The sequence below is a fragment of the Chelonoidis abingdonii genome, chromosome 11, assembly GCF_003597395.2.
Source record: "Chelonoidis abingdonii isolate Lonesome George chromosome 11, CheloAbing_2.0, whole genome shotgun sequence".
Lineage (NCBI taxonomy): Eukaryota > Metazoa > Chordata > Testudines > Testudinidae > Chelonoidis > Chelonoidis abingdonii.
In genome coordinates, this window is record NC_133779.1 from 32,522,398 (window position 1) to 32,546,702 (window position 24,305).

General features: G+C 47.8%; 1 protein-coding gene across 3 annotated transcripts in view; it reads left to right on the top strand.

The window, feature by feature from the left end:
* The window catches only part of CSNK1G2 (casein kinase 1 gamma 2), an 89,185-nt gene that overhangs the window by 39,336 nt on the left and 25,544 nt on the right, over positions 1-24,305 (top strand). For all 3 annotated transcript variants that reach the window (XM_032788190.2, XM_075070849.1, XM_075070850.1), the window contains one exon: positions 11,468-11,973. In XM_032788190.2, the coding sequence (XP_032644081.2) occupies positions 11,787-11,973 (187 nt within the window). In that variant the 5' untranslated portion in view covers positions 11,468-11,786. The remainder of the gene's footprint in view (positions 1-11,467; positions 11,974-24,305) is intronic.

Below are 24,305 nucleotides of genomic sequence, written 5' to 3' on the forward strand. Positions count from 1 at the left end.
GCTGTCTGTGTCAGCACTGGCATCGCTACGGCAAGCTTGAGTTTGTCATGGAGGCTGCTTGGACTGGAGTGTTCACTGACCATTCACAAGCAAGAGACCTTTAAACAGCTGAACTAACCTGTTTACTTGCAGATTATGATGCAGTGTCTGGTTATTAGTTCTCTGTTCCTCCTCTCTCTTCCATGGCATAGTTGAGATGACTCTGAAAGGTGATCTCAACTTGGGCCACTCAGCATTCACTGACTGCTGACAGTAGAGCTTGAGGGCCCCATCCTAAAACTAGTGCTTGGTTCTAACCATTTAAAACTGTCACCTCTGGAGAAGAGCCATCATGCTCAAAAAATCCCATATGCAACTTCCACGAACAGTCATTTTGGGAAGCCTCTGTACCAAATACCAGCCTTCCCTATGTCATAATGACAAGGGCTGCCTACCGGCCCTCAAGACTGGAATAGATTTTTAACTGTAAACCTCCCTAGATGTCATCCGGGACTGTCTGTAGGTTATTTTAAAACATGCTGAATCCTCCTTTGTTTTAAGACCAGCAGACGTTTATCTGTTATAAACTAAAAACTCTGTTGACTTTTGAAAAAAACTCCTTATGAGTCTGACTCTTAAGGGCACTTGATTTCCCACCCCTTCTTCCCGTCCTGAGCTATTTCTTCTTGTCCAGCCAGGTAAGAGTACCAGTCACTCATTGGTTTTGTTTGTTGGTTTGGTTTTTGCTGTATATTTGAAAAGATGTTTCCAATTTGGTTTATTTGGGGCCGGGAGTGGTTGGTTGTGAATATTTTTAGCCTTTTAATTTGCAGTGATCTATCCCTATGGGTTATCTAATTCCAAGAGATTTTGCTTTGTGGGTTTTTTAAGTCTTGTTAAGAGACTTTTCCTCTGGATGCAGCTGTTCCTTTTCTTGCAAAATGTAATGTAGACAGTGAAGTACAGGGATCAGGTGCCTAGCAGAGATGATTTTTTAAATACTTAACAATTAGATTGTAAACACGCTTCATATAAGGCAGTGGGTAGGGCACTCGGCTAATAGTCAGGACTCTTGGGTTCCATTCCCAGCTCTGCCACTGATTTGTGGTGTGACCCTGGGCAAGTCATTTCTCCTCTCTGTGCCTTGTCTATTTCCTATCCCCATCCTTTTGTTTTGTCCATTTTACTTGTAAGTTCCTTGGGGCAGGGACTGTGTATGTACAGCACCTAGCACAATGCAGCTGTGACCTTGGCTAGAGCCTCGGGGAGTTACTGTAATAAAAATAGTAGCGTCTTTCCTGTTTCTAACATTGGTGCTTTACTGCAATGGAAAGAATTTTAAAAATTCAGTTTACTCTTCAATATTTATGGAGTTTCTAAATTTTATTAGTCTTTCTTCCTATTTGGTGTCATACTTAAATTCTCAATTCATGGAGGCATATGATCGTGTGAGAATCGCTGCTTTTCTTTTTAAAAACAAACAAACAAAACCAAAAAAACCCCTCTTCCTGGTGGGGAAAAGCTTGAGGCCCAGCTGGCAAATAAAAATAATACAATGCTTTTATTTTTTAAAAACAGTTTTCCATTTTTTTCCCCTGGCCTGTTTCATGGTACTTTGAATCTTTGATGTTTTTCCTTTTTAGCATTTCCCTTTGCTGGGCTGCTACAGTCACTTACACTTGTCTCTCTAATTTATTTAATTTTTAGCTTCTCTAGGTCGCAGTACTTAGGTTGCAAACACTGCAAGGAGATGGTTGGTTGTTTTAAGGCCATGGATCACTTGGAATTTCTTCTACCAAACTTAAATCCAATTATTTTAAAGTCCCCTCCACCCCCGAGTCTAGATTTTTTTTAAAATCCAATTTTGAATCAAGTCGGTCTGCATAAAGTTTTTTTTTTTTTTTAATTCTGCCTTGACAGTAGTTTATATGGTGGTTATGATGAGGTTGATCCATTGTAAGAGTTTAGTATAGAGGTCACTATGTGTATAGCTGGGGGGAATGGCTACATCATGGTGACATTGTTGGTCAATATAAGCCTTTACTGCTCAACAAGAGGAAAGCATGTATTGAGGGATGCAGGGTCTGAGATATTACTTCACCCAACACAGTCAAACTGCGGAACTTATTACCAGGGGAGGTTGTGAAGGCCAAAAGTATAACTGGTTTCAAAAAAGAATTAGATAAATTCACGGAGGATAGGTTCTCAGTGGCTATTGGCCAAGATGGGCAGGGATGCAACCCCTGCTCTGGGTATCTCTAAACCTCTGACTGCCAGAAGCTGGGATTGGACGACAAGGATGGATCACTCAATAATTGTCCTGATCTTTTCATTCCCTCTGAAGCTTCCGGCTTTGACCGCTGTCAGAAGTCAGGATACTGGGCTCGATGGACCATTGGTCTGTCCCAGTATGACTGTTCTTATGTTCCTACTACCTTCAACCCCAAAGTGTCCAGCCAGGTTTTTCGTTAAAACAGTCAGAAACCCCAAATTACGCAATGCCTCTCTGCTTCTGACAGAGTCCCTGTTCACAGCTGTAAGAACCGTACCCCACTCTTCCCATTCCCTGCACCGCATTATATAAAACTTGCTCTGGACCTCCCCTATGTGCAGCATAAATAAAATCCACACCTGGATTCTAGTCTTGTTCATCTAGTACCATAGGGCATCAAAGTCCAAAAGAACACCAACTCTTCGGTGCTGTTCTGCCATAGATCCAAGGTTCCTCCACACAGTCAAAAAGTTAAGTCTTAGGGTTAGGTCCACATGGGTAAATTGATAAGCAGAACTATACTGAGATCAATATCCCGCTATAGTTATGCTGGTATAACTTCTCATGTAGACACACTGCTCCAGAATAAGTGACTTTATTCCAGTATAATTATTTTCCTTTGGAAGGGCAGCAATTTAATTCCAGAATGGTATGCCCAGATGGGGAGTTATATTGATATAATTACACAGCCATAGTTCTGCCAGTCAGTTTCCCTGGGCAGACAATCCCTGAGCTGTATTCAAGAGCATCTGTCTAGCAGGGTTGGAAAACAGTTGTGGAAGCGTTATTTCCAAGCTCTGGATGCATGGACTCATGTGGGCCCAGATCAGAGTTCTGGTGAGCAAGAGCTATAGAATCACTGCTACTTTACGTGTATCCAACTCTTCCCCCACGTCTGTCCTCCCACAGCCTGGCAGTCCCCGAGCGCTTCACAGGAAGCGCTGTTTATTAAGACTACAAACTTATTTTTTCCCTTCTGGTAGGACTGCTGTCTGGTTTCATTGTCTGAAATTCCCTTACGCAGCCTGGCCTATGGCTCCCTTTTTAAAAGCGAAACAAACCCAGGGGCTGGAATTCCCTCTGCGCACTCTGGCTGTCGTCTGCCTGGCTCTGTGCAAACAATCTGACCCTGGAATTCCACAGGGCTGAGCATAAAGGTCTGATTCAAAATGCAAACTGGGTATGAAGCAGCATGGTTCACACATCGCCTGCTCACTTCCCCCAGTTTGAAGTTTGTGCTGCTTCATAGTAGACAAGCGCTAGTGGGGGGCACAGGGACATCTTCCAAGGAGGTGGCAGCAGAGAACAGGGAAGCTGTTCCTGATGTCAGGAATTATAGAGGAGAAGGCTCTCTTGTCCGTTGTGGAGGCACAAGGTAGAAGCAAGCAAGGGAGGGGAGTAGGAAGATAGTCTGGAAGTGGGCAGAGGGGGCAACTCCAGGTGCTAAGTCTGAAGAGGAAATTATCAAGCAAGAGAAGAATGAACAGGATATCATGTGCTTGCTCTGTGCACGCTCAAGGCTTAGGAAGAACAAAGCTGAGGGACCAAAACAGGGCTTCCACCTTTCCCACCCTGTTTCCTGCTCTGCTAAGATGAGAGGCTGCTGTCTGGGCAGAGCAGGGGAGGTGGGCTCTGTTCTCAGCTCTGCTGCTAATTCACTGGGTGTCCTTGGGCAAGTCGGGGTGTGTGTGTGTGTCTCTCTCTGTGCCTCAGTCTCCTCATCTGAAACATGGAAATCAGCGCATGCCCAGCCCCCAAGGATGTAGGGCAGTAATCTGTGTGTAGTGCAGTGGACAAAAGCTAGGGGGATGTGTGATTTAGTTTTCTGTGCTTACATACTGGGGTGTGTGCAGCACAGAGCAAGCTTGCAGAGGAGCCCAGTGCATCAGTGGCATGAACAGGACTTCAGCTAACTCTTGCCCTACCGCCCTTGCCTCATCCTAAAAAAAATGGGCTGCTGCTTTGCTTCTCTTATTCCCAGGGACAGCCCTGATCTCTGTCAGGCCTGACATGTGTCTTGCGGTCCACAGCTATAGCAAGGTATGACATAATATCGGGCCACATCATGGCAGTGCCTTCAACCCGGTGGGCAGAGCCAGGCAGGTATTAGTACTGCACTGGGGACACGAAGTGACACAGATCAACCACTTTCTGCTGGCTCCTTCTTCCAGAACAGCCACTTCCCAGGGACTGAACTGCAAATATCCCTCCAGGCACCACTGGCGCAGAGCAGAGGTGGCTAGTAGAACGCTGCAACTCTGACACGTCCGGCTCCCAGCCCCTCCCAGAGGGACAGCAACAAAGGCTAACAATACCCTGGGCTTACATAGTGTTTTTCATCTTCAGACATTAACCTTTGCAGCACCCTTGGCCAGGAATGAGTAGCACTAGTGTCTGAGCATGTGTTGGGCAGCTTGAGTTCCAGCCCTGAAGAGGATGCAGTCGGAATCCCTTGCAAAGCAATGGCGGGAGCCATATACAGATGGAAGAGGGGGATAGGAAGGAGGAGGGTGACTGGAATAGGATCACATGGCTACTTGGAAAAACATGGGCACCTCTGGATGGCTCTGCATAACTCCTGGCTCTCTGCCCTCCTCTCGCCCCCACACACTTCCCATAGGTGAGAGAACAGGAATGTGGACTGAGCAGAGATTTGAAAGTGGAGAGGGAGGAAGGTAGGTGGATGGGTTTGCGGGAGAGAGTACCAAGCACAAGGAAAGAGGCAGCAGGAAAGAGGCAGAGGAGGTGCCTGCGTTGTGGGTGGGAGGGTGTGAGGACGAAGTAGTAAAGGGCAGTAGAAGGGAGTTATGTGTGCACCACTACCTTCTACTGGAAACTGCTCAGCCATATGTCATAGGCCCTGTAGAGTGAAGATCTATAACTCTGTTTTATGAGGACTATAAATAGTCATGCTTCAGGGCTTCAACTGGTTGCCTGAAGAGGTCAGGAAAGAATGCTTACCCCACCCCCATGGCACAGTTGTAATCTAGCTTTTTCTTCTTCCTTTGAAGTAGCAGATCAGCTAGAGGCAGGTGGAATGGGCCAATGGTTTGAGGTGATATAGAAAGTCCTGTCTTAAATGCTTGGTTGGTATCTTTCTCACATGGTGAGGATGTAACTGATAGCCTGATTTGGGGTCAGGAAGGAATATTCTCCAGGTTAGATTGGCAGGAACCTTGGGTTTTTTTCATCTTCCTCTGCAGCATGGCATACAAGTCACCTGCTGGGATCATTTGGGCACATCTCACCTCATCACTTCTCTGCAATTGGGGGGTGGGGGGAGCATCAGGCATTGGTGGCACCTCGATTTCTCCTGTTTTCTGCTAGTCACACACAGTTTAGTCTCCTGAGGACTGAAGTGGGTGTGCTCCTTGTGGGGGTAGTGGGTGAAATTTGATGACGTGATATACAGGAGATCAGACAAGATGATTCAGTAGTCCCTTCTGGTCTTCAACTCTATGAAACAGCTCCTAGAGATTCTCCTTTAGTGCAGGAGGCAGGACCCTGAGCTTTTGGGGCAGGATGATCTGGGTTCTATCCCTGCAGTTGACCTGAGAGGCCATGAATTTGTGCAGTGCAACCTTTGTTTTACAGAGACAAAGACAAGCTGAGTGACATGCCCATGGTCAGAGTGGGAATCAATCTGAGCAGGGGTCAGGACTTCAGGAGCGGAAGCCAGGAGCTTCCATCAGATCATGTCCCTCCCTTATTCAAGCTTAACCCTACTGTTGGTATTGAGTGTTCGGGTGCTAAGCAGCAGCCTCCCTGACACCACTGGGACCTGTATGGTTCTTTCCCTCCACTGTAGTTCTGTATCTTCCCTCCCCCTGCATGTTCTTTAGCACAAAAAGCCTTTTTATTATTAATAGCTGTTGAGATGCTATAAAAAGTTTTATGAGACTTGGCCAAGCCTCAGGGCTTGCAGTATGTTCATTTCCTGGAGGCTGTACTCTGGAGAGGTATGGGTTTGCTTGTTTAACCCACAGGTAATGCAGCGACTTAGTATATGAATCTGGAGCCAGGGTTTAGATGGATGTGACTGGAGCCTGCAGAGCTGGGGAAGGAAACCCAGGGGAGGAGCTGGTGGTGGAGTTTACTTTCCAGATCTGTTTGCTTTAAATCCAGAGGGCTGAGCTGGAACAAAGCAGAGATGATTAACATTGGTGGAAAGCGTGTCCTAGAATGCATTTGTCGTCTGCTGACCCTCTGCACTTCTGAGACTGTATTTAGCTTCCTGGAACTTCTAAGGTGGCATTTTTGGTTAATGAAGGAACAAGCCCAGATCTGTGTCCAGGAAGCAGTAGGAGTTTTGCGCTGCGGAGTGAAGATGTGTGTCTCGGATGAATGGAGCGTGCATCTTCTGGGCCAGAGCCCAGCTTCCAGAGCATGTAAACTGATTGTAGTGGTGTTTTTGTTTTTTGTTTTTTTTTTCTTTTTCTGGGAGGGGAGGAAGGCGAGGATTTGGGCTTGAATTGCACTGCCACCAGTTTGGGGGGCAACTGGGTTGCACTGTACCAGCACCCAGAGTAAACACTGAGAGACCTTGCTTCAGGGGATGAGCAAGCCTTGACACTTGGGAGTCGGTAGGGAACTTGCTCTGGGGGCAGGCTAGTGCATCACTGCACCTTCCTCTAAAGCAGTTGGTGCTCGCTGTTATTGGTGGCAGGACTCCTGAGCTAATCCAGTCTGGCAGCTTGTATGTTTTTAGAGTGTAAAAGTGACACAGGGATTTGGGCCAAGCGGTGGCACCAGACGTACTACAGACAAGACCTCTGCCCAGGAAACATAGCCTGAAAGCAGATCCTTGTGTGACACCTACACAGGGGTAACCAGGTTTGCAGAAATAAAACCCAGCCAGCAAAGGCAGGGAGGATGCCTATTTAAGGGAAATAGTCTAAGATGCTATTCCCCTGCTCCTACTTGTCTGATTTGATGCTTTTTCTTGGTGTGGTCATGAGGTTGCCCCCTGCAGACAAACGTTCCTCAACAGTGGATTAACTGTCGTTAGAATATGTAACGACCTTTTGTTTCTGTCTAGCTCTTTTGCCCCATCTAGCTTTGCCTGTCCATAGATCACCTAGTGCTGTACAGTGACAAGTAAGTATCTCAATCCCCATTTCACAGAAGGAGAAACTGAGGCAGAGAGCAATGAAGTTACTTGCCCAAGACCACCCACTGAGTTGGTGGCAGGTGTCCTAGCAATCTGTTGCCTTATCCTCTGGGCTTTACTGCCTCCCTGGGCATTTTTTTTACAAATGTATTTAAGAAAAATGTTTTTAGTGTTGATCTCTTTGCTCTCTAGAGTGTCTCTCATTGGAGGATGGTTCTAAGAGCATCTTAATTGAGCCTTACAGCACCACTGTGAGGTGGGGAAACTGAGGCACAGGGGGACTGTGACTTGCTTGAGGGTACATACCTGGCAAAGGTCCTGATCCCTGTTTCCTTGTTCCAACTTCTACACCACATGTGCTCTTGTCTTTTCACCCCTTGACTTTTTCCTTCCCATCACTGATCTGAGCAATCTGTGTTGTAACAGGCTAATACACGTGTCTTCCCGGGTTATACTGCATATCTAGGCTGAACATCCAGTAGGCAAAACTAACGTGCTCTGCGCCCTACCTTTTTGTGAGCAGAAAAATTTTACTCTGCCCCCCAGCGAGCTTAATAATTATTCCCTTTGGAGTTTGGTTGTAGGGAAACAGGAGCTGAGAGGTGGCCATGAAATACAACATTTTGATCCACTGTGCAATGAGATGTTTGTGTCCATCCTCATGGGAAGGAAACTCAAGGGAGGGGTGAAATAGACTCCTCGCTGTGGTGTCTAGTTACTCATTGTTCATACTAAGGTAGCACCTTAAAGGCCCAGCCAAGATCAGGGCCCAGCTGTGGTCGGTGCTGTATGTCAACATAAGATATGTCAAAGCAGCAAAGAATCCTGTGGCACCTTATAGACTAACAGACGTTTTGGAGCATGAGCTTTTGTGACATGCAACCGACGTGCTCCAAAATGTCTGTTAGTCTATAAGGTGCCACAGGATTCTTTGCTGCTTTTACAGATCCAGACTAACATGGCTACCCATCTGATACTTGATAAGATATGTCGACACTTACGGTGGCATGTGGCACACACCCACTGCACACCCAGCTAGCATGGGTGTAGATGGTGAGGCATAGCTTACATGGGTAGAGTGCCCCACATGCCTGACCCCCAGAGTATGTACCCTACACGGCTGACTCTATCCCCAAGCCGTGTCTGCCACGGGAAAGGCTCCGGTTGCAGGGAGACAGCAGGGACCAGCCAGAATTTTTCCTTGCTGTGTCCCCCTTCTGGAGCCTCTCACTAGAGCATATAGCTGCCCATATGGTGCCTGTATTCTATATGCCACCATTAGTGTAGACAAGAGTTGTAGTGAGAGATTAGACCAAGCCTCAAAAAGCTCAGACTAAACAGGCATAGGATGAGTGGCAGGGACTGTTATCCCTGTTTTATGGGTGGGGACTGAGGTGCAGACACCCTGAACGTCAAATTTTCAAAAGTGCCTATGTGATTTGGGAGCCTGTCTCATAGAAAGTCAATAGGATTTAGGCTCTAAATGCCTGACTCGCTTTTTTAAAATGATACTGAAGTGCTTTTGAAAATTTCATCCTCAAAGTGACTTAGGCCCCTCAGTACTATTGTCAAGTGACTTAGGAGCATAATTCCCATTGGCTTCCTATGAGACTTGGGCACCTAAGTCACATAGGCCCTTCTGAAAACTTTACCTTCAGTGATTTGTCCAAGGTTTTCCAGGAGGGAATCAGTTCCCTACTCTGCCATAGAACCCAGCCCTGCAGCCCAGTCCAGCGCTGTAACCTCCAGCTCATCGTGACGCTCACTTGTCTCATCCCTCCCCTGGCAGCCTGCCCCACCTGGTATTCGTGCCCCACCCGCCTCTCCCCAGTGAAAGTCGCTGAGTTTATTGCTCCTCAGCAGCTGCTTCCATCCCAGAACAATTGTATACCTACTGTCTGCAGCTGTCTCTGTGTAGCCCTGGGAACCCCTTTGCCACATCCCAATGCTTGCCAATTAACTTTGCATTCAGTTACCTTGCCACAGTGATTCTTGTACCTGTCTCTTTATTGGCCTCACTCTTGCCTCCTTTGTTCCCAGGATAGCTAAGGCCTGCTTGCTGCCCCCAAGATGGGATGCCTTTTTTCTGTGGGTATGTCTACTCAGCGGCTGGCCCGTGCCAGCCCACCTGGCTTGTGGGGCTCAGGCTAAGGGGTTGTTTCATTGCTGTATAGATTTCCAGGCTCGGGCTGGAACCCGAGCACAGGGACCTTGCAGGCTTGGAGAGTCTGGCAGAGCATGCTGCCATCCATTAGCACTGTCCCTGCCAGTCCAGGTCTCTGCTCTATGCTGCCCTTTCTCTTGCACTCGCTAGCTGTAATTCTTTCCCTCACCTCCTCCACTGGATGGGGAACATGGAGCGTGGTCTTCCCTCCCTAAGAAGTTATTCTTGGAGATCCGCTAATGCTTTGCCTCCCTCTGAAGGCTACACAGGAACCTCTTGGCAGTCCTATAGTGCCATTCTTTAAGGGGCAGCGTTTATTTAGACTGCACTAGAGTCTAGGGGCTCCAGTCAGAGATCAGGACTTCACTGTGCTAGGGTGCTGTACAAGCCCACAGCAAAAAGGCAGTTCCTACCCTCAGGAGCTTGCAACTGAAGCAGTAAAATCTTTGTCCCCAGGCCCAGCACCCCACCAGTTCGTGCATCACTCTGATCAAAGGCCCTGGAAGTCATCCTGCCTCATTGCAGCTTTTCAAATAAAAACAAAGCATGTTAACAACTGGTAGGAAGTAGAGAGAATCCCAGCCCCTGTCTGTGCAGATGGGGCTGGTTTTGCACCAATGTAGCAGTGACAGTGCAAATCCCCAGGTGTACCACATTGATGTGAAAAGGGGCTCACACTAATGTGATTGCTTCTTTTGTAAACCAGTCCAAGCCCTGTTTTATACCAATGAAATGCATCTACACTGTGGGGGCAGGGGAGTAGTACCACTGTAACTACCTCTATAGACACTAATCTATATCCTGTTTTAAAAAATAATAATTATTCCACCCCTAACTGATATAACGTGTAGACCATGCTAGGCAGAACACAGACTGCATTATTGCAGCTCATGCACAGCAAAAAGTTCTCTGAATTAGCTTGTGTGCGTCTGTCCTGGTGAGAGTGGATGTCTTCAAACCCAGGAAATTCCTATGCTGGAGTGTGGGAGGGAAGATTCTCTTTTGACTGCATAAGAAATCCCAGGGTCCTTTTGTTTCCCTATTGTTCCAAGTAGTCTAGTGACTCACGTCCTCTTCCACTGCCTCTCTGGGGCTGCGTCTGTCCCATCAGATATGGCCAATAATCAGCACCTCTCTGATGACTCCCTTTCAGTCCAGAATCCTTGGTTCCCCCTACTGACTCCTCCAGGAATGCTCACTAGGTATCCTGCTCCCAAACCACCCCAGTGTGCTTCTCTATAGAAAGATGACAAAGGTTTGGAAGTCTAATACAAAATGGTAAATCTACTATCCAGATGGGATGTTTGTCCATCTGCTGGAGCCCCAGGACCAGTAGTGTGGGGCTGTCTTCCCCAAGCCGTGCGTGCCTGCCTTGCACTACTGCTGTGGGTAGGAGCCCAGAATTCACCTGGGGCCTCAGAGCAGCCAGGATAGTTTTGTCTGGTTGTCTCTTTCCCTACCCTTAAACCCTTTGCAAAATAAAAAATGTCTTCCAAAGGACCTCTGTGTGTGTGCGCGCACACACACACACACGGAGCCCTCTCTTGCTAAGAGTGAACAGGAGGCTGTTTCATCTGGATCTGAGGGCGTTAATCCACCCAAGTGGGTTTCTTTGGGTGCTACCCTAAGGAACCCTGCTTCATTAGCGTTTGTGATCTCAGGATCTGAACACACATCCTAATGGTTAACGAGTTAAGCCTCTGTCACCGCCCCACCAGGTACATATCCATCTGTGAAATGAGGAGGATAAACTGAGGCAGGAAGAGGGGTCAGGTGAGTTGCCCAAGGTCATTCTGTTCACACTGTTGAGCTGTTCCATTTCAGTGCCTTCCCCTGCCCTGTGCTCCTGTGTAAAAGATCTGCATAATTTATAATGCACCCTACTTTATGGAAGCATGTACATTCGTTCCTTACACTAATTTTGTCCTTCTGTCTTTTACAGTTGGGAGCCGAAGGATCTAAGCTGCCAGGACCCTCTCCACAGAATGTGCTCTTCACCAAAGAGCAGGCCAGAGCAGGCGAAGATGAGAATCCCGGTGGGACCTTCAAGAGCACTAACATTGCAGTAGCCCGGCGCCTGTGGGTGGCAGTGACGCCCCCAGCCCCCTCCCCTCCATCTCAGACCGTGATGGTGTATTGACCGAGAAGAGCCCAGCTTTTTTTTTTATTTTTCCTTCCCCTCCCTCCCCTTCGAGTTTCGGTGGCTTTGGGATTTGTATGGCAGCGGCGTAACCGTGGAGAGGCCGGGGTATCACAAACTTATGGATTTTGATAAGAGAGGAGGGAAAGGGGATACAGAGGAAAGCAAAAGAATGTCTAAGGCAGGTGGAGGAAGGAGCAGCCATGGGAGCCGGAGTGCAGGGACTAACTCTGGAGTCTTAATGGTGGGCCCCAACTTCCGTGTCGGGAAGAAGATTGGATGTGGCAATTTCGGGGAACTCCGTCTAGGTGAGATGGGCCTATTTTATTGACATCCTTGCTGTGACTGCGCACTGTGGTGCTGCCATGAAATCCATCCAGCTCTTCTCACGTCCCTTTCCCTACTGGGAATGCTCAGGGGCGATCCATATCAGTGTCTTTCTCCTTTATGAGAGTAACATGAGGGAACCATTCCCTACCCTCCTGCCATAGATCTTTACAGGGAGCCGTGTCAAGCAGCGTTAAGGCTGCAGGCCCAGAAAATTGGCTCTTCTATGCAAATAAGGCAATGCCCTGATTTGCATTTCAGAAATATGTATTGCCTCATTTGCATAAAATCTCTCTCCCAGAAATACCCCCTTTCTCCCTGGTACCTTCTCCCCAGTGTCCTTGCACTGGACTCCGTGACCACAGAAACCCGACCTGGAAGGTGTGAGTTAAAATGTTTCTAAGCCCATCCTAAAGCAGGAGGGCTGATGGTCAGAGAGGGGTTTCTGATCACCCTCTTTGACATCAGTAGGGAAGATCTGATAATGAAATTGATCCCTTTAGTCCCAGCGTTTTCAGTCTTTGTGGCAAGGTCAATTTGAATGGGTTTCACAAGGTAGCTACAAAGAGGCATTTGTATTAGGGAAGCTCTGTGGCGTGTGTTATACAGGAGGTGAGACTGCATGATCACCGTGGTCCCTTCTGGCTTTGGAATCTGTGAATCTATATCATGTGCTCCACTAAACTCCAGCAAATGTCTGTTATTCATGGGTTGCAGTGTACACTTCTCCTTTCTTCTCTGCCTGGGAAGAACAGTGTGGACAGGAGTCTCTTGACCACCAGTCGGCTTCCTGTAAGTAAGGGCAGACCCTCAAAGGGAGGAGATCAGAGGGAGAATGGAGTTGGGGGCAGGCTGTGTTAGAGAGCATCTGCTAACAGCACATAGGGAAAAGGGTGGGAATGAGTATTTGCTGTCGGACAGAACATACAGCTGCAGTAGCCAAAAGTGTTTAGCTCTCAGTAGAGATGGTTGGAAAACAGTATTTTCTGAGAGAAATTTTGAAAAATATTTTTTTAAAATATCCTTGGGTGCTTTCCTTTTTATTATTTTGAAGGGGGGGTCTAAAAAAAATCAGGAAACTTTGAACAGAGCAAAATTGTTTGAGCGTGGGAAGGATGGGGAGAGGGCCATTTGCTTGTCAAAAAATGCTCACCGGCAGGTTTTTGCCAAGCTGTAACTCTTGCCTTGGCGTGCTCTGCACTGGTGTCCTGCAGTTGCGAAAGGCCCTTTGCAGTCTGCTGTTGCTCTACAGTGCCTCTAGGAATGTAAATTGAACTTCAACATGTTGAACAAGTATTTACCAGGCAAAGATTTTAGCCCAGGCAGAGAATATTTGGAAAATTAACTGCGTAAGAGGGAGAATTGATGTAGCTCATTCCCAAGAGATAGCTGGCAGTCTCAGGGACTCCAGTGGCGCCTGTTGCCCCCAACCTGTATCTCTTCAAACTGAACCAAAAGTTTCGCACCATCTGCCTGTGAGAAGAACCAGCAAGCGGGATGGTGTCTGAAATTGTGCAGCCTGTTAGGCAGTATGACTGGAAGGAGGGACAGAGCATGCCCACCTCCCTGCGTTCAACACGCTGACTCTGGCTGCGTTGAGTTAATGCTAGCTCTGCCTAGTGTGACAGACTTGGTGGTGCCTGGCAAACCAGTCTGCTCCTAGACTCCCTGTTGTGATCGCAGCTTAATTGCAATGCTTGGGGAAAGGCTGTGTTTAAAACCAAGCCAAGTGGTTCCTGCCTTGGGGGAAGTGGTAAGTCTGTCTCCCTGAATCTTGGGGAGCAGCTCAGATCCCTCCTCCCAAAATCAGACTAGCTGTGGCAGGCTGCATGCAGCACCTTACAGTGTCATGAGGGAACAGGGAGGGTCACAGCCAAATCCTGCAAGGCATTCCCTCACCTGCTGCTCCCAGTGCAGGGAGCTACCCCAGCCCTGCAGCTGCTGCATTGAATGCAATCAGTGGCTGAGATGAAGTGAGAAATCTGACTGCTGCAGATCCCCAGCTGTGGAGAAATTCTGCCAACTCTCCCTCCTGCTGGGCTGATATTCTTCACCTAGAACATCACTTGGCTGGTGTAAATTCCTGCAGTAACGTACTGCCCTGCCAGGTAATGATTTCTGGACTTGCTGGTATGTCAACCTTCAGCCAGTATATGCGTGATAAATGAGAAGCCTCCCACTCCAACCCACAAACCACCTCGGCCTGGTGGGAGTGAGAAGAACTGTCTCTTTAGGATTTCCCTTCTACCCACCTCCCAGCCAAATGATTACTGCGAGGCTTGGGGTTGATTTGTATGGGACTGGTTCTGCGGCTGTTCCCCTCCTGCAGTCTGTTGCAGTTGAGGAGGGGTCTCCACTCTGCCTTTTCAACCCTCTGGGTGCTCCAGTGAGTGTCTTTGCTATTGTGCCCCGTCCCCAGCCTCTCTTTCTTTAGAATCACATCCCCAATAAATAGCTTCAATTCCTGCATCTGCTGCCCATCAGAGACTTTTCAAGCTGCAGCAGAGTGAAATTGACCAGATTTGTCAATTCACAGCTGCTTACAAGTCTCTGAATAGCAGCAGTATAAATGGGTAAAGCCCTGGTCTGCATTCACTTCGCTACAGATTGGCAAGGTCTAAGCAGCAGTAGAGCCCAAGAGCAGGCTGCTTGCAGACTCAAGAAGGCGGCACTGCATTGGTTCCTAGGTGCATGGTTATGCTCGAAACCATGAGGACTAGAAAAGGAACGTTTTCTTCTTCTACTGGAATTTGGCATTCTGCAGAGGTTAGTGTTGCTTGTTGGGATGGATTTCTAGTTGCCATTGATGTTCAAGTCCCTGCATGCAGTTATTCTAGGAGGCCCACGCATCCAGTAATACATTGATGTGTGTCTGTTAAATTACATGATAAAACGGGCCATTGGGCTGGCTGGGGAGTGTCCGAATACAGAGGTGTAGACCAGAGCAATTTGGTCTGCTTGCTCCTAAAATCCAATTTACTTCCTTCTCAGAAATGCTGTTAACTTATTTCAAGGCTCAAGAACACTTTCAGGAGCCAAATGAAAGTAGTCACTCATCGAAAATGCAAGCCTTGATCCATGTGCATGCCAGAGCATGTGCAAAGGAACCAAAATGATACCAAATGACTAGAGAAAACACTGCCTGCTCAGAGAGAAATCAAATAATGCCATCCTCTTTGGGGAGGGTGTGGGGGATAAGGCGGGCGAAGCCAGCAGATAATGGAAGAGGTCTTTGATTCAGCCGTGGTGGAGGACCTAGGACAGAGACTAATGTAGTCAGTGTCAAATGTAAATGAGAATATCTAGTGCTCTGTTTGTGCACACACTAATCCCCGCAGCAGTCCTTGGTAGCAGTTGTCCTGGGGGAAATGAAGTACCCAAAGCAGAACTGGTTGCAAAATCCAAAATTAGTTTTGGATTTTAAAAAACAGACTTTTGGACATGTTTCCAGTTTGAAGGGGAACTTGCTTCTTTTCAAAACATAGAAACTTTTCATGACCAAAATTAAATTGTCTTGTGTGTTTTGAGAACAGTTTCAGTTTTGGGGGAGGAAAAAACATAGAAAAATGGTCCATTTCAGAAAGGAAAATTTTCCACACACAACTTCATGTTTGTAACATTGACCAGCTTTACCCCCTGACTTTTAAAAGCTGGTGCTACATTTTATTTGGGGAGGGGAGGCGCCTTGGATCTTGTTTGCCCCATTTGGAGGAGGTACTGAAAATCAGAAGCCACTTCTAAAAATGTTGTCTTAAGGGATATGCTGAAAGCCAGGAGGGGAATGAAAGCCAGACAGCAGGAGTTTCTGGTTCCCAATGTGTCTTATTATCTAGGGCAGGGGCTTTCAACCTTTTTTCATCCGCAGACCCCTAAAACATTTTGAATGGTGGTGTTGAACCCCTTTGGAAATCTTAAACATAGTCTGTGGGCCCAGAGGTTGAAAACCACTGGTCTAGGTATGCTCCAGTAACACTTCAGGGCCCCAGTTGAGATCAGGTCCCTTTTTGTGCTTAGTGTTGTACAGACACATAGGGAGAGAAACAGTTCCTGCCCCAAAGAACTTACAGGCTATACAGACAGAACTTCTTCACTGGCTTGTAACTGTGTAAACACTGAAACCAGGACAGCAGGAAAATGAACAGTCCTTCTGGAGAGCTGGGTTTGTGAGACTGAACAAGAAGCTGCCAGGTGCTGCAGTGCCACCAATGTGCTTCCAGTCGCCTTTCTTGGCCCGACCACTGTGATGTCGCCCTGCTGGCCTCGTGTTGGAGGGAGACCGGGGCTTGGGTGGAGAGCAACTGCCTCAAACTGCGTGTGAGCGAGGCTGGTAGAAAAGCAGAGGTCATCTGAGGAGCGGATAGGAGCCACAACTTCCTTGTCTCCAGAGGACGTCCGCACTCTACTGTCCAGAGGTTCAACAATCTCTGGGTCTTGTTGCTCACTGGTATCCTTCAGCTGCCTAGGAGATTGGGCCCTTCCCTCTTGGATGCAGATCCAACCATGGTGACTTGCCTGCTCATCCAGGCCAGCCAGCAGCAGTGGCCTTTCCCCCTCCACCCACCCACCCTGGCTCCTTCCCCATCCCACCAGTTTAATTGTTTTGCTGGAAACCTTGAGGACACCTTCTGTCCTTAGGCATGTTTCAAAATGCAGCAGCTGCAGCTGGAGAGTATGGTGAGTGCTGCAAGAACACTCTACATTCCCCCACTACTTACCCCCTTCTAGCTAGTTACCAAGGGCCAGCGCTGCAGTCCACGTAATGCCTTGATCAGGCACTTCCACAGCAGAGACCAATGCTGCTGCCTTCTGAAATCTGAAGCAGGAGGAAGCTGTTTAGAGCAGGGGTGGCCAATGGGCCACCTGCCACCTCTTCCAAAGCAGCCCTGGCACCGGGCTCTGGCCCAGCGGCTTACTCTGCAGAGAGGTTGTGAAGTGTGCAGCCATCTGCTTTCTCCGGCTGCCACAAGTTAAGGATGAGAGCCAGGAGACTGGCTTGTTACCAAGGTGGCTTGTGCCCGAAGGGAGTAGAAGAAAAGCACTGGTGTGCATGACAGAGTGCTAGCCAAGGAGCAGTAGCTAGAAAGATAGGCAGCTGTGAGCACTGGTGCTGCCCACTGATGAGCCCTGTGCCCTTGGTCTATGCTGCTGCCTTTGGAATCCGGCCTTTAAGAGGGTCCGGGCCACAGAAGTGACGGCTGTATGTCTGGGCTCAGTCTCACAGGGTGATCTTGCTTGGAAAGCTCAGATGCCTGTAGGGTATTGTCGATCAGGTGTCCAGTGAAGAGACCTAAGAGAAAGGGGCAGGAGATGTGTGCCCACCTCAGACTGACTCATAGGCTTGTCCTCTTTTAGGGTGTCCTGTCCTGTTCTTTGGGGGAGTGGGCATGCTGCCCTGCTGCCTGGGCCCAGAATGCCACCTGCTTCTCAACTGGTTGATAAAAGAAATACTGGGGGTGGAGGGGAGAGAATAAATAAGTTGATCCCAGCTGGGACTAAAACTCCCCAAGTGCCTGCTCAGAGTATTTTGCAGCTCCTTTTCTCTTAGCGGCTGCCCATCCAGCGTGTGCTGGTCACCTGCACAGGGGGGCTTTGCCCCCACAGAATACTGGCGGGAGATTTAGAGCCAGTTGAAAAATGGGAAATATATTTTGTGGTAAATCTTGGAAACATTTTTTTTCCAAAATTTTCTATGAACATTTAATTCTGCCTTCCCCCACACCCCTCGCTGGGTGGCAGGATAGGAGAAGGGAAGGGGCAATTTTTGCTTTAAAAAACTTCAAGTTAAACAAACCTTTCATTCATAGACAGGCCCCTAATTGAAAACATCTCCCCGTGGCGATGTTTTGGTCAGCTGTAGCAGCTTTAAACTGACAACAAGGGCACTTCAAGACATGAGCCAGAATTTTCTTGGTCCAACCAGACCATGGTTTGTGCCTAGATCTGCATCTCCTGTAAAGCTCTGACATCTCTGAAGCAGGACAGAGCACTACAGTGAAACGCCTGCCCTGGCTAGATCAAGCTTTTTTCCCCAAAATGTCCCTGCCCTGCCAGTACCAGCTTGGTTCCACCAGAGGGGTGTGGCGGTGACATCCATACCCATTCAGAGCATGCTTACATAGCACAAGTATTGTCCACACTCCATGTTAGTACCTTTGCTACCAGCGATGGAACTGAACTAGTGATCACAACAGCAGCAAGGCCAGCGCAGACTCACTCCAGGCCCTAGGATCCTGCTGGGTGGGAGGGTCCCAGAGCTTCAGCCTGACCCTGGAAATCTACACAGCAATGAAACAGTCTCACAGCCTGAGCCCCACGAGCCTGAGTCAGCTGGCGTGGGCCAGCCGCAGGTGTCTAGTTGCTGTGTAGACATACCCTACGTGCATCAGTTTCAGCGGCAGAAAGGCAGAAAAGTGGTTGTGATAGCTACAGACTTTCCAGTTCCGCTGCCTTTGTATCCTGTTAACATCATAGAGCCTTCAGTGTCCCTGGGAATTGGGCTCATAGCTTCATCTATAGTTTATGTATATGCTTTTTCAAAAGCACTTACTTCATTTTTTAAAAGAGACACCGGGAAGAAAAATCCTTATGTTGCTTACAAACCAGTCCGTTTCCCTTCATAACACTTTGGTGCATTAATCCATTTCACTGATCAACTCCAGTTATGGCCTGTTTACTTTGTGCGTTTCTCTTGGTTGAAGCATAAGAAAATATGAATGGCCATGCAGTATCTTGACTTTCACCTGGCATTAGCCATCGCTGGTTCAGAGGGAATGAACAGATATGGGCAATTATCAAGTGATCCAGTCCCCGCCTCTGGCAGTCAGTTTTAGGAACACCCAGATCATGGGGCTAATAGCTATTGATGGACCAATCCTCCAAGAACGTATCTAATTCTTTTTTTGAACCCAGTTATATTTTTGCCCTTCACAACATCCTCTGTCAACCAGCTCCACAGGTTGACTGTGTTGAGTGAAGTGCTTCCTTTTGTTTGTTTTAAACCTGCTGCCTGTTAATTTAGTTGGATGACCCCTGGTTCTTGTGTTATGTGAAGGGGATAAGTAACACTTCCTTATTCACCTTCGCCACACCAGTCATGATTTTATAGACCTCTGTCATTAGTTGTCTCTTTTCCAAGCTGAACAGTGTCAGTCTTTAATCTCTGTTCAGATGGAAGCTGTTCCATCCCCCTAATCATTTGTGTTGCCCTTCTCTGTACTTTTTCCAATTCTAATATTTCTTTTTTGAGGTGGGGTGACCAGAACTGCATGCAGTATTCATGGGGAGGGTGTGCCGTGGATTCATAGAGTGGTATTAGAATATTTTCTGCCTATTATCTATTCCTTTCCTAATGGTTCTTAACATTGTTAGCTTTTTTTTTTTTTGACTGCTGCTGCTCACTGAGTGAATGTTTTCAGAACTGTCCACAGAGACTCTAAGATCGTTCTTGAGTGGTAACAGTGAATTTAGATTCTGTCCGTTTGTATGGACAGTTGAGTTTGTTTGCCAATGTGCATTATTTTGCATTTATCAACATTGAATTTTATCTGCCATTTTGTTTCCCAGTCAGCCAGTTTTGTGAGATCCCTTTGTAATGCTTTGTAGTCTGCTTTGGACTTAACTGTCTTGAAAAGCAATGAAAACCAGTTTCACGTTCGGGTTCTTGGTGCTGATTGGCTTTCAGACACTGCAGGGGAGGGAGTTGTTTTAAGAAAACTGTTTTCATTGGGATCTGTACTTATTTTTTTAATTATGGAAACCATTTTCTGTTGGTCTGAAGGAGCTGTTGTGGATTATTTACATCTGGCGCCAGTTTTAAGTTGCCCTCTTCAAATTCATTGCATATGCCTGTGCCTGCCTTTACACATGGCTGTGCTGGTTTCTTTCATGCAACCGGTGGAGTGAGGAAAAAGGAGGTGTAATTTTTTAGTATACCTAGAGGCACTGCCTGAGATCAGGGCTGTCTTGTTCTGTACTGTCTGTATGCATACTGAGAGATAGTAGCTGCCCTAAAGAGCTGATGATCTAAACGGACAAGGAGTGGGATGGGAAACTGGCACAGAGGGGATGGGCCTCCTGCTAGGGTCCCTCAGGGGGTCTGTGGCAGAGCTGGGAATCGTGCCCTTGTCCCCAGTCCACTGACTTAGCCTCAAGACCCCCATTTATCTCCTCTTGCTTGGAGCATGTGTGATAAAAGGTCAGAGGAAGGCTGGGTGTGACATGCAGAAGCAGGTGTCAAAATGGCACTTTCCAGCTCATTTTGGAAGGGAGAGGGGCAGGTGGGAAAATTATTTAAGTGGTTCAGAGAAATACCTTTAGCTTTTACCAGTGATATTGTGACAAAGGGGGAGGGTTTAAATACTCTTGTGCCTAGTTACGCCTGTGTGGTGTAGTCCTACCCCAGTGTAACCTTCCTCTGGCTGTAGACGGTTCCTCCAAGCGTCTTGCTTCTGTGCACAACAAACAACACCTTGCATCAGCCAATGCCACAAACCAAAATATTTTTGTTTTTCAGCAGCTCTCATCTAGACATATTTTTTCTAAAAACCACATTCACTCATGCAGATTCTCTGGCGCTTCCTGACATGTCACTAGCAGACGTGTGGTTCCCCCCATGGTTACCTATGGACTGTTATAATATTATAAGTTCTCTCTGTGTGAAACGTGCAGAGGAGGGCCGGGAAAATAGAAAACCACTGGAACCATTTTCCAAGGTGACCCTAACTCCCTTCTTGTATTATAACCCCCTATCGAGGGGGCTGATACAGACTGGGTAATTGACATACTCAGCCAGCGGGGGTCAGTGATAATACATCTCCCACTTGCATCTCTAGCCATCCACACTAACTTGTTCTCATTTAGAACAATTACATTCCCTCCAACTCCCCTACCCCACCAGCAGGGCATTTGCTTGCATGTGCTGGACGCTGCACTGCATCAGTTATATTGCTGTCACTTATCCTGAGTTCTGGTCCTGGCATCCCCGTTGGGTTTCCTTCAAGATATGTCATACACTCTCCTCCCTGTGTAAGCAGGGGGCAAATCCCCTTGCATTGCCCGCCTCAGGTCTCCCCCTCCCCAATAGGACAAAATTGCATCATTTTTACCAGGGGTCTCAAACTCAATTTACCTTAAGGCCAGTGCCAGTCCTCAAATCCTCCCAGTGGGCCAATAATGTCATTGAAGATGGTGTTCAGAAGAGAAAACGTTTATATTTTATTTTTTATTTTGAATTTCTTAGAAATAATAAAGCTGTCATACAACTTTATACAATTCTTCGCCTGCCAGAGAGTTTTTAATGTTTGCCAGACACCTGGTAACACTTCAGTTCTGTCAGTTTGTTGATGATTGGCCTCAGTGCCTGAGCAGCTGAAACCTTCAGGATTGCAGCAAGGTGTGCATCAGATAGCTGTGTTCAGTATTTTGACTTGTTTATATTCATTGTGGGAAAAAGTGATGCTGCCTCCATAGCTGACTCTGCCCAGTGACTAGTGATGATATCTCTGTCCCTCTCCTCCAGCCAATGGGAGCTGCAGGGGGCGGTGTCTGCAGCAGACATTGCTGGCAGCATGTCTGCATGCATCTCTCCTCCGTGGGCTGGTTCTCGGGCTGCAAATGGCCCGCGGGCTGGGACTTAGAAACTGCTGGTTTTGACCATCAGTTGTTTGTAGTGACATGAGGCAGCTAGGGCAGCAGCAGCTGAACTGCAAGATGTGACCTGAAGCCAGTATATGCAGGTTGAGGATAGTGATCCGCATCACATGAGCTGCTATCTCCAAGTGCTCATGGGGTCGCTGGAGGGTTGAGTGCCCCACAGGCTAAGAGCTGGGCTGGGATGAGCTGCAAGAGACTTCCTGGCATTTGTTCAAGCCTGGAAAGTCTGAGTGGAGTTTATATTAGAACATTGTTAGTCGCATATTGGGGCCTCTCTCTTCAGCTGAGATCTCAAAGCTGCAGCAGCCTTTGGCTTGGGCAGTAGTGGGATGGAAGATTTGCCTGGGGAAAACCAGGCAGAGGCAGTGGTGGTGTTTGGGCTGAGCCAGTACTGCCCAAGTGCACCAGTCCAGCAGAGAAGAGGTTAGCACAGGGTCAGGTTCACTATGAGCCTTTGTGGAAGAGGGAGGATGTTAGGCCCAGATCTTCAGAGGTGTTTAAGCACCTAACTGTCATTGATTTCTAGGCCTTTGAAGGTCTCGGCTGTAGTTCCTATCATCCAGCCAAAGTCCAGTGTTGGTGATTTTTGTCCATGTCTCCGTTCTCCTTGCAGTGTCAAGTGGATCCTTCACTTCCCATCCTCAGTTATCACATATTGTAGCTGTTAAAAAGCTGCTGCGTTCCATACTAGGGATGGCTGCATTTCAGGGGTGGGTAGAGTGATCCAGCATGCTGGAGACAGTAGTTTGCATTGGTTCTAAGCAGGTTAAAGGGGCCTTTGTTCACTACGGGTAACACCTGGGACTGGGAGAACTAAAACAGAATGAGATGAGAGGCCAATGCCTGTTGTGTGAGAGCCTAGTGTAGACGGCTGGGTTCACTGATCCCTGGGATGGTTTGTTTTCTATGGGCCTGTCACGCAGCAACGGGTGACAGAAAAGCTCCTTTGAATGGGACTGTAATCCCCCCACCCTCATAAATGGCAGTGAGCCTTGAAGACCAGGGCAGTTTCTGCCACTACCACTTAACTCACCCTTCAGTGGTAAGGTGATACCCCCACTTTACGTGTCCAGCAGTTGTGGCTGTCCTGACAGAACAAGAAGCAATGGTCTCAGGTTGCAGTGGGGGAGGTCTAGGTTGGGTATTAGGAAAAACTTTTTCACTAGGAGGTTGGTGAAGGCACTGGAATGGTTTATCTAGGGAGGTGGTGGAATCTCCTTCCTTACAGTTTTTACAGCCTGGCTTGACAAAGCCTGGCTGGGATGATTTAGTTGGGGTTGGTCCTGCTTGAGCAGGGGGTTGGATTAGATACCTCCTGAGGTATCTAATCCAACCTTAATTTTCTATGAATGATACCATGGAGGACTCAAGGAGAACTCTGTTACATTACAGAACCTTTTGTAGCTGCTGCAAGCCTCCAGTGTTGGCTCAGCTAGAGTCGATGCCAGGATGGGGTGGGATGCCAGCCGCGCCTTGCCCCTGACAGCACTTAAGGATTCCCACAGTCCAACCCAGGGCAGTGGTACAGGAACAATTGTATAGTGGGGGTGCTGAGAGCCGTTCAGCCAAACTGTAAACTCTGTATATTATGGAAGCCACTTCAATCCAGGGGTGTGGCTGCACTCCTAGTTCTAGCACCTGTCCCAAGGAGTAGGGGAAGAGAAGCTTTCTGCCACTAGCTCCCTGTTTACTTTCTACACTTCCTGCCCCCCCCCCCCCATTATGCCCCCCACCCCACCCCTCTTGTGGCATTTGCAAAATGCTTAGGTTATGCTGAATGAAAGAGAATCTCCCTGGATGTGCTAATCCTCCCTGTGTTGCTCTGTTTACTGGACTGTTTCCATGTACACCTCTACCTCGATATAACGCTATCCTCAGGAGCCAAAAAATCTTACCGCATTCTAGGTGAAACCGCGTTATATCGAACTTGCTTTGATCCACCGGAGTGTGCAGCCCTGCCCCCGCCCCCCCAGCACTGCTTTACTGCGTTATATCCAAATTCATGTTATATGGGGTCACGTTATATCGGGGTAGAAGTGTACTGTGTATCAGAGACAGCAGCCCCTGTAAAGGAGCTTAGAGCTGGGGGGAGAGTTTGAAGAAATCAGGCATTTCAGGATTGCACAAAGGCACCTCCCATCCAGCCCATGGGTTCACTGGGCCAGGGGCTCTCACCTTATGCAGCACCACTGAGTTTTTCCTAACACTTGTGGGCAAGTGCTGGCTCATGAGAGAATTCGCACACACCGAGGAACCATTCCAAATGTTGATACCCATAATCCTTTGCCTTGCTTTAGTACCTTCCATCCATGCATTGGTATTACAGAGTGCACTCTCTCTCCTCGGAACAGTGCTCAAGCATTTGGCCCCTTGACATGTTTTTTTCCCAGCTGTAAAATGGGCACAGAGGCTGTGTTGGTGAAAGTTAGGACTAGAACCCATGAGTCCTGGCTCCCATTCTGTAACTGGTCCACACATCTTCCCGTACTGTCTCATGTCATCTGTCTAGAATAGATACTGGTCCTTATCTGGCCTTCACCATAATATCTAAGCAGCTCAGCATCAATCTCCACATTCCTGTAAGGAAAGGGGAAGTATTCTCATTTTACAGATGGACACCTGAGGCATAGCACTGCTGGTGTAACCTGCCCAAGATTGTGTA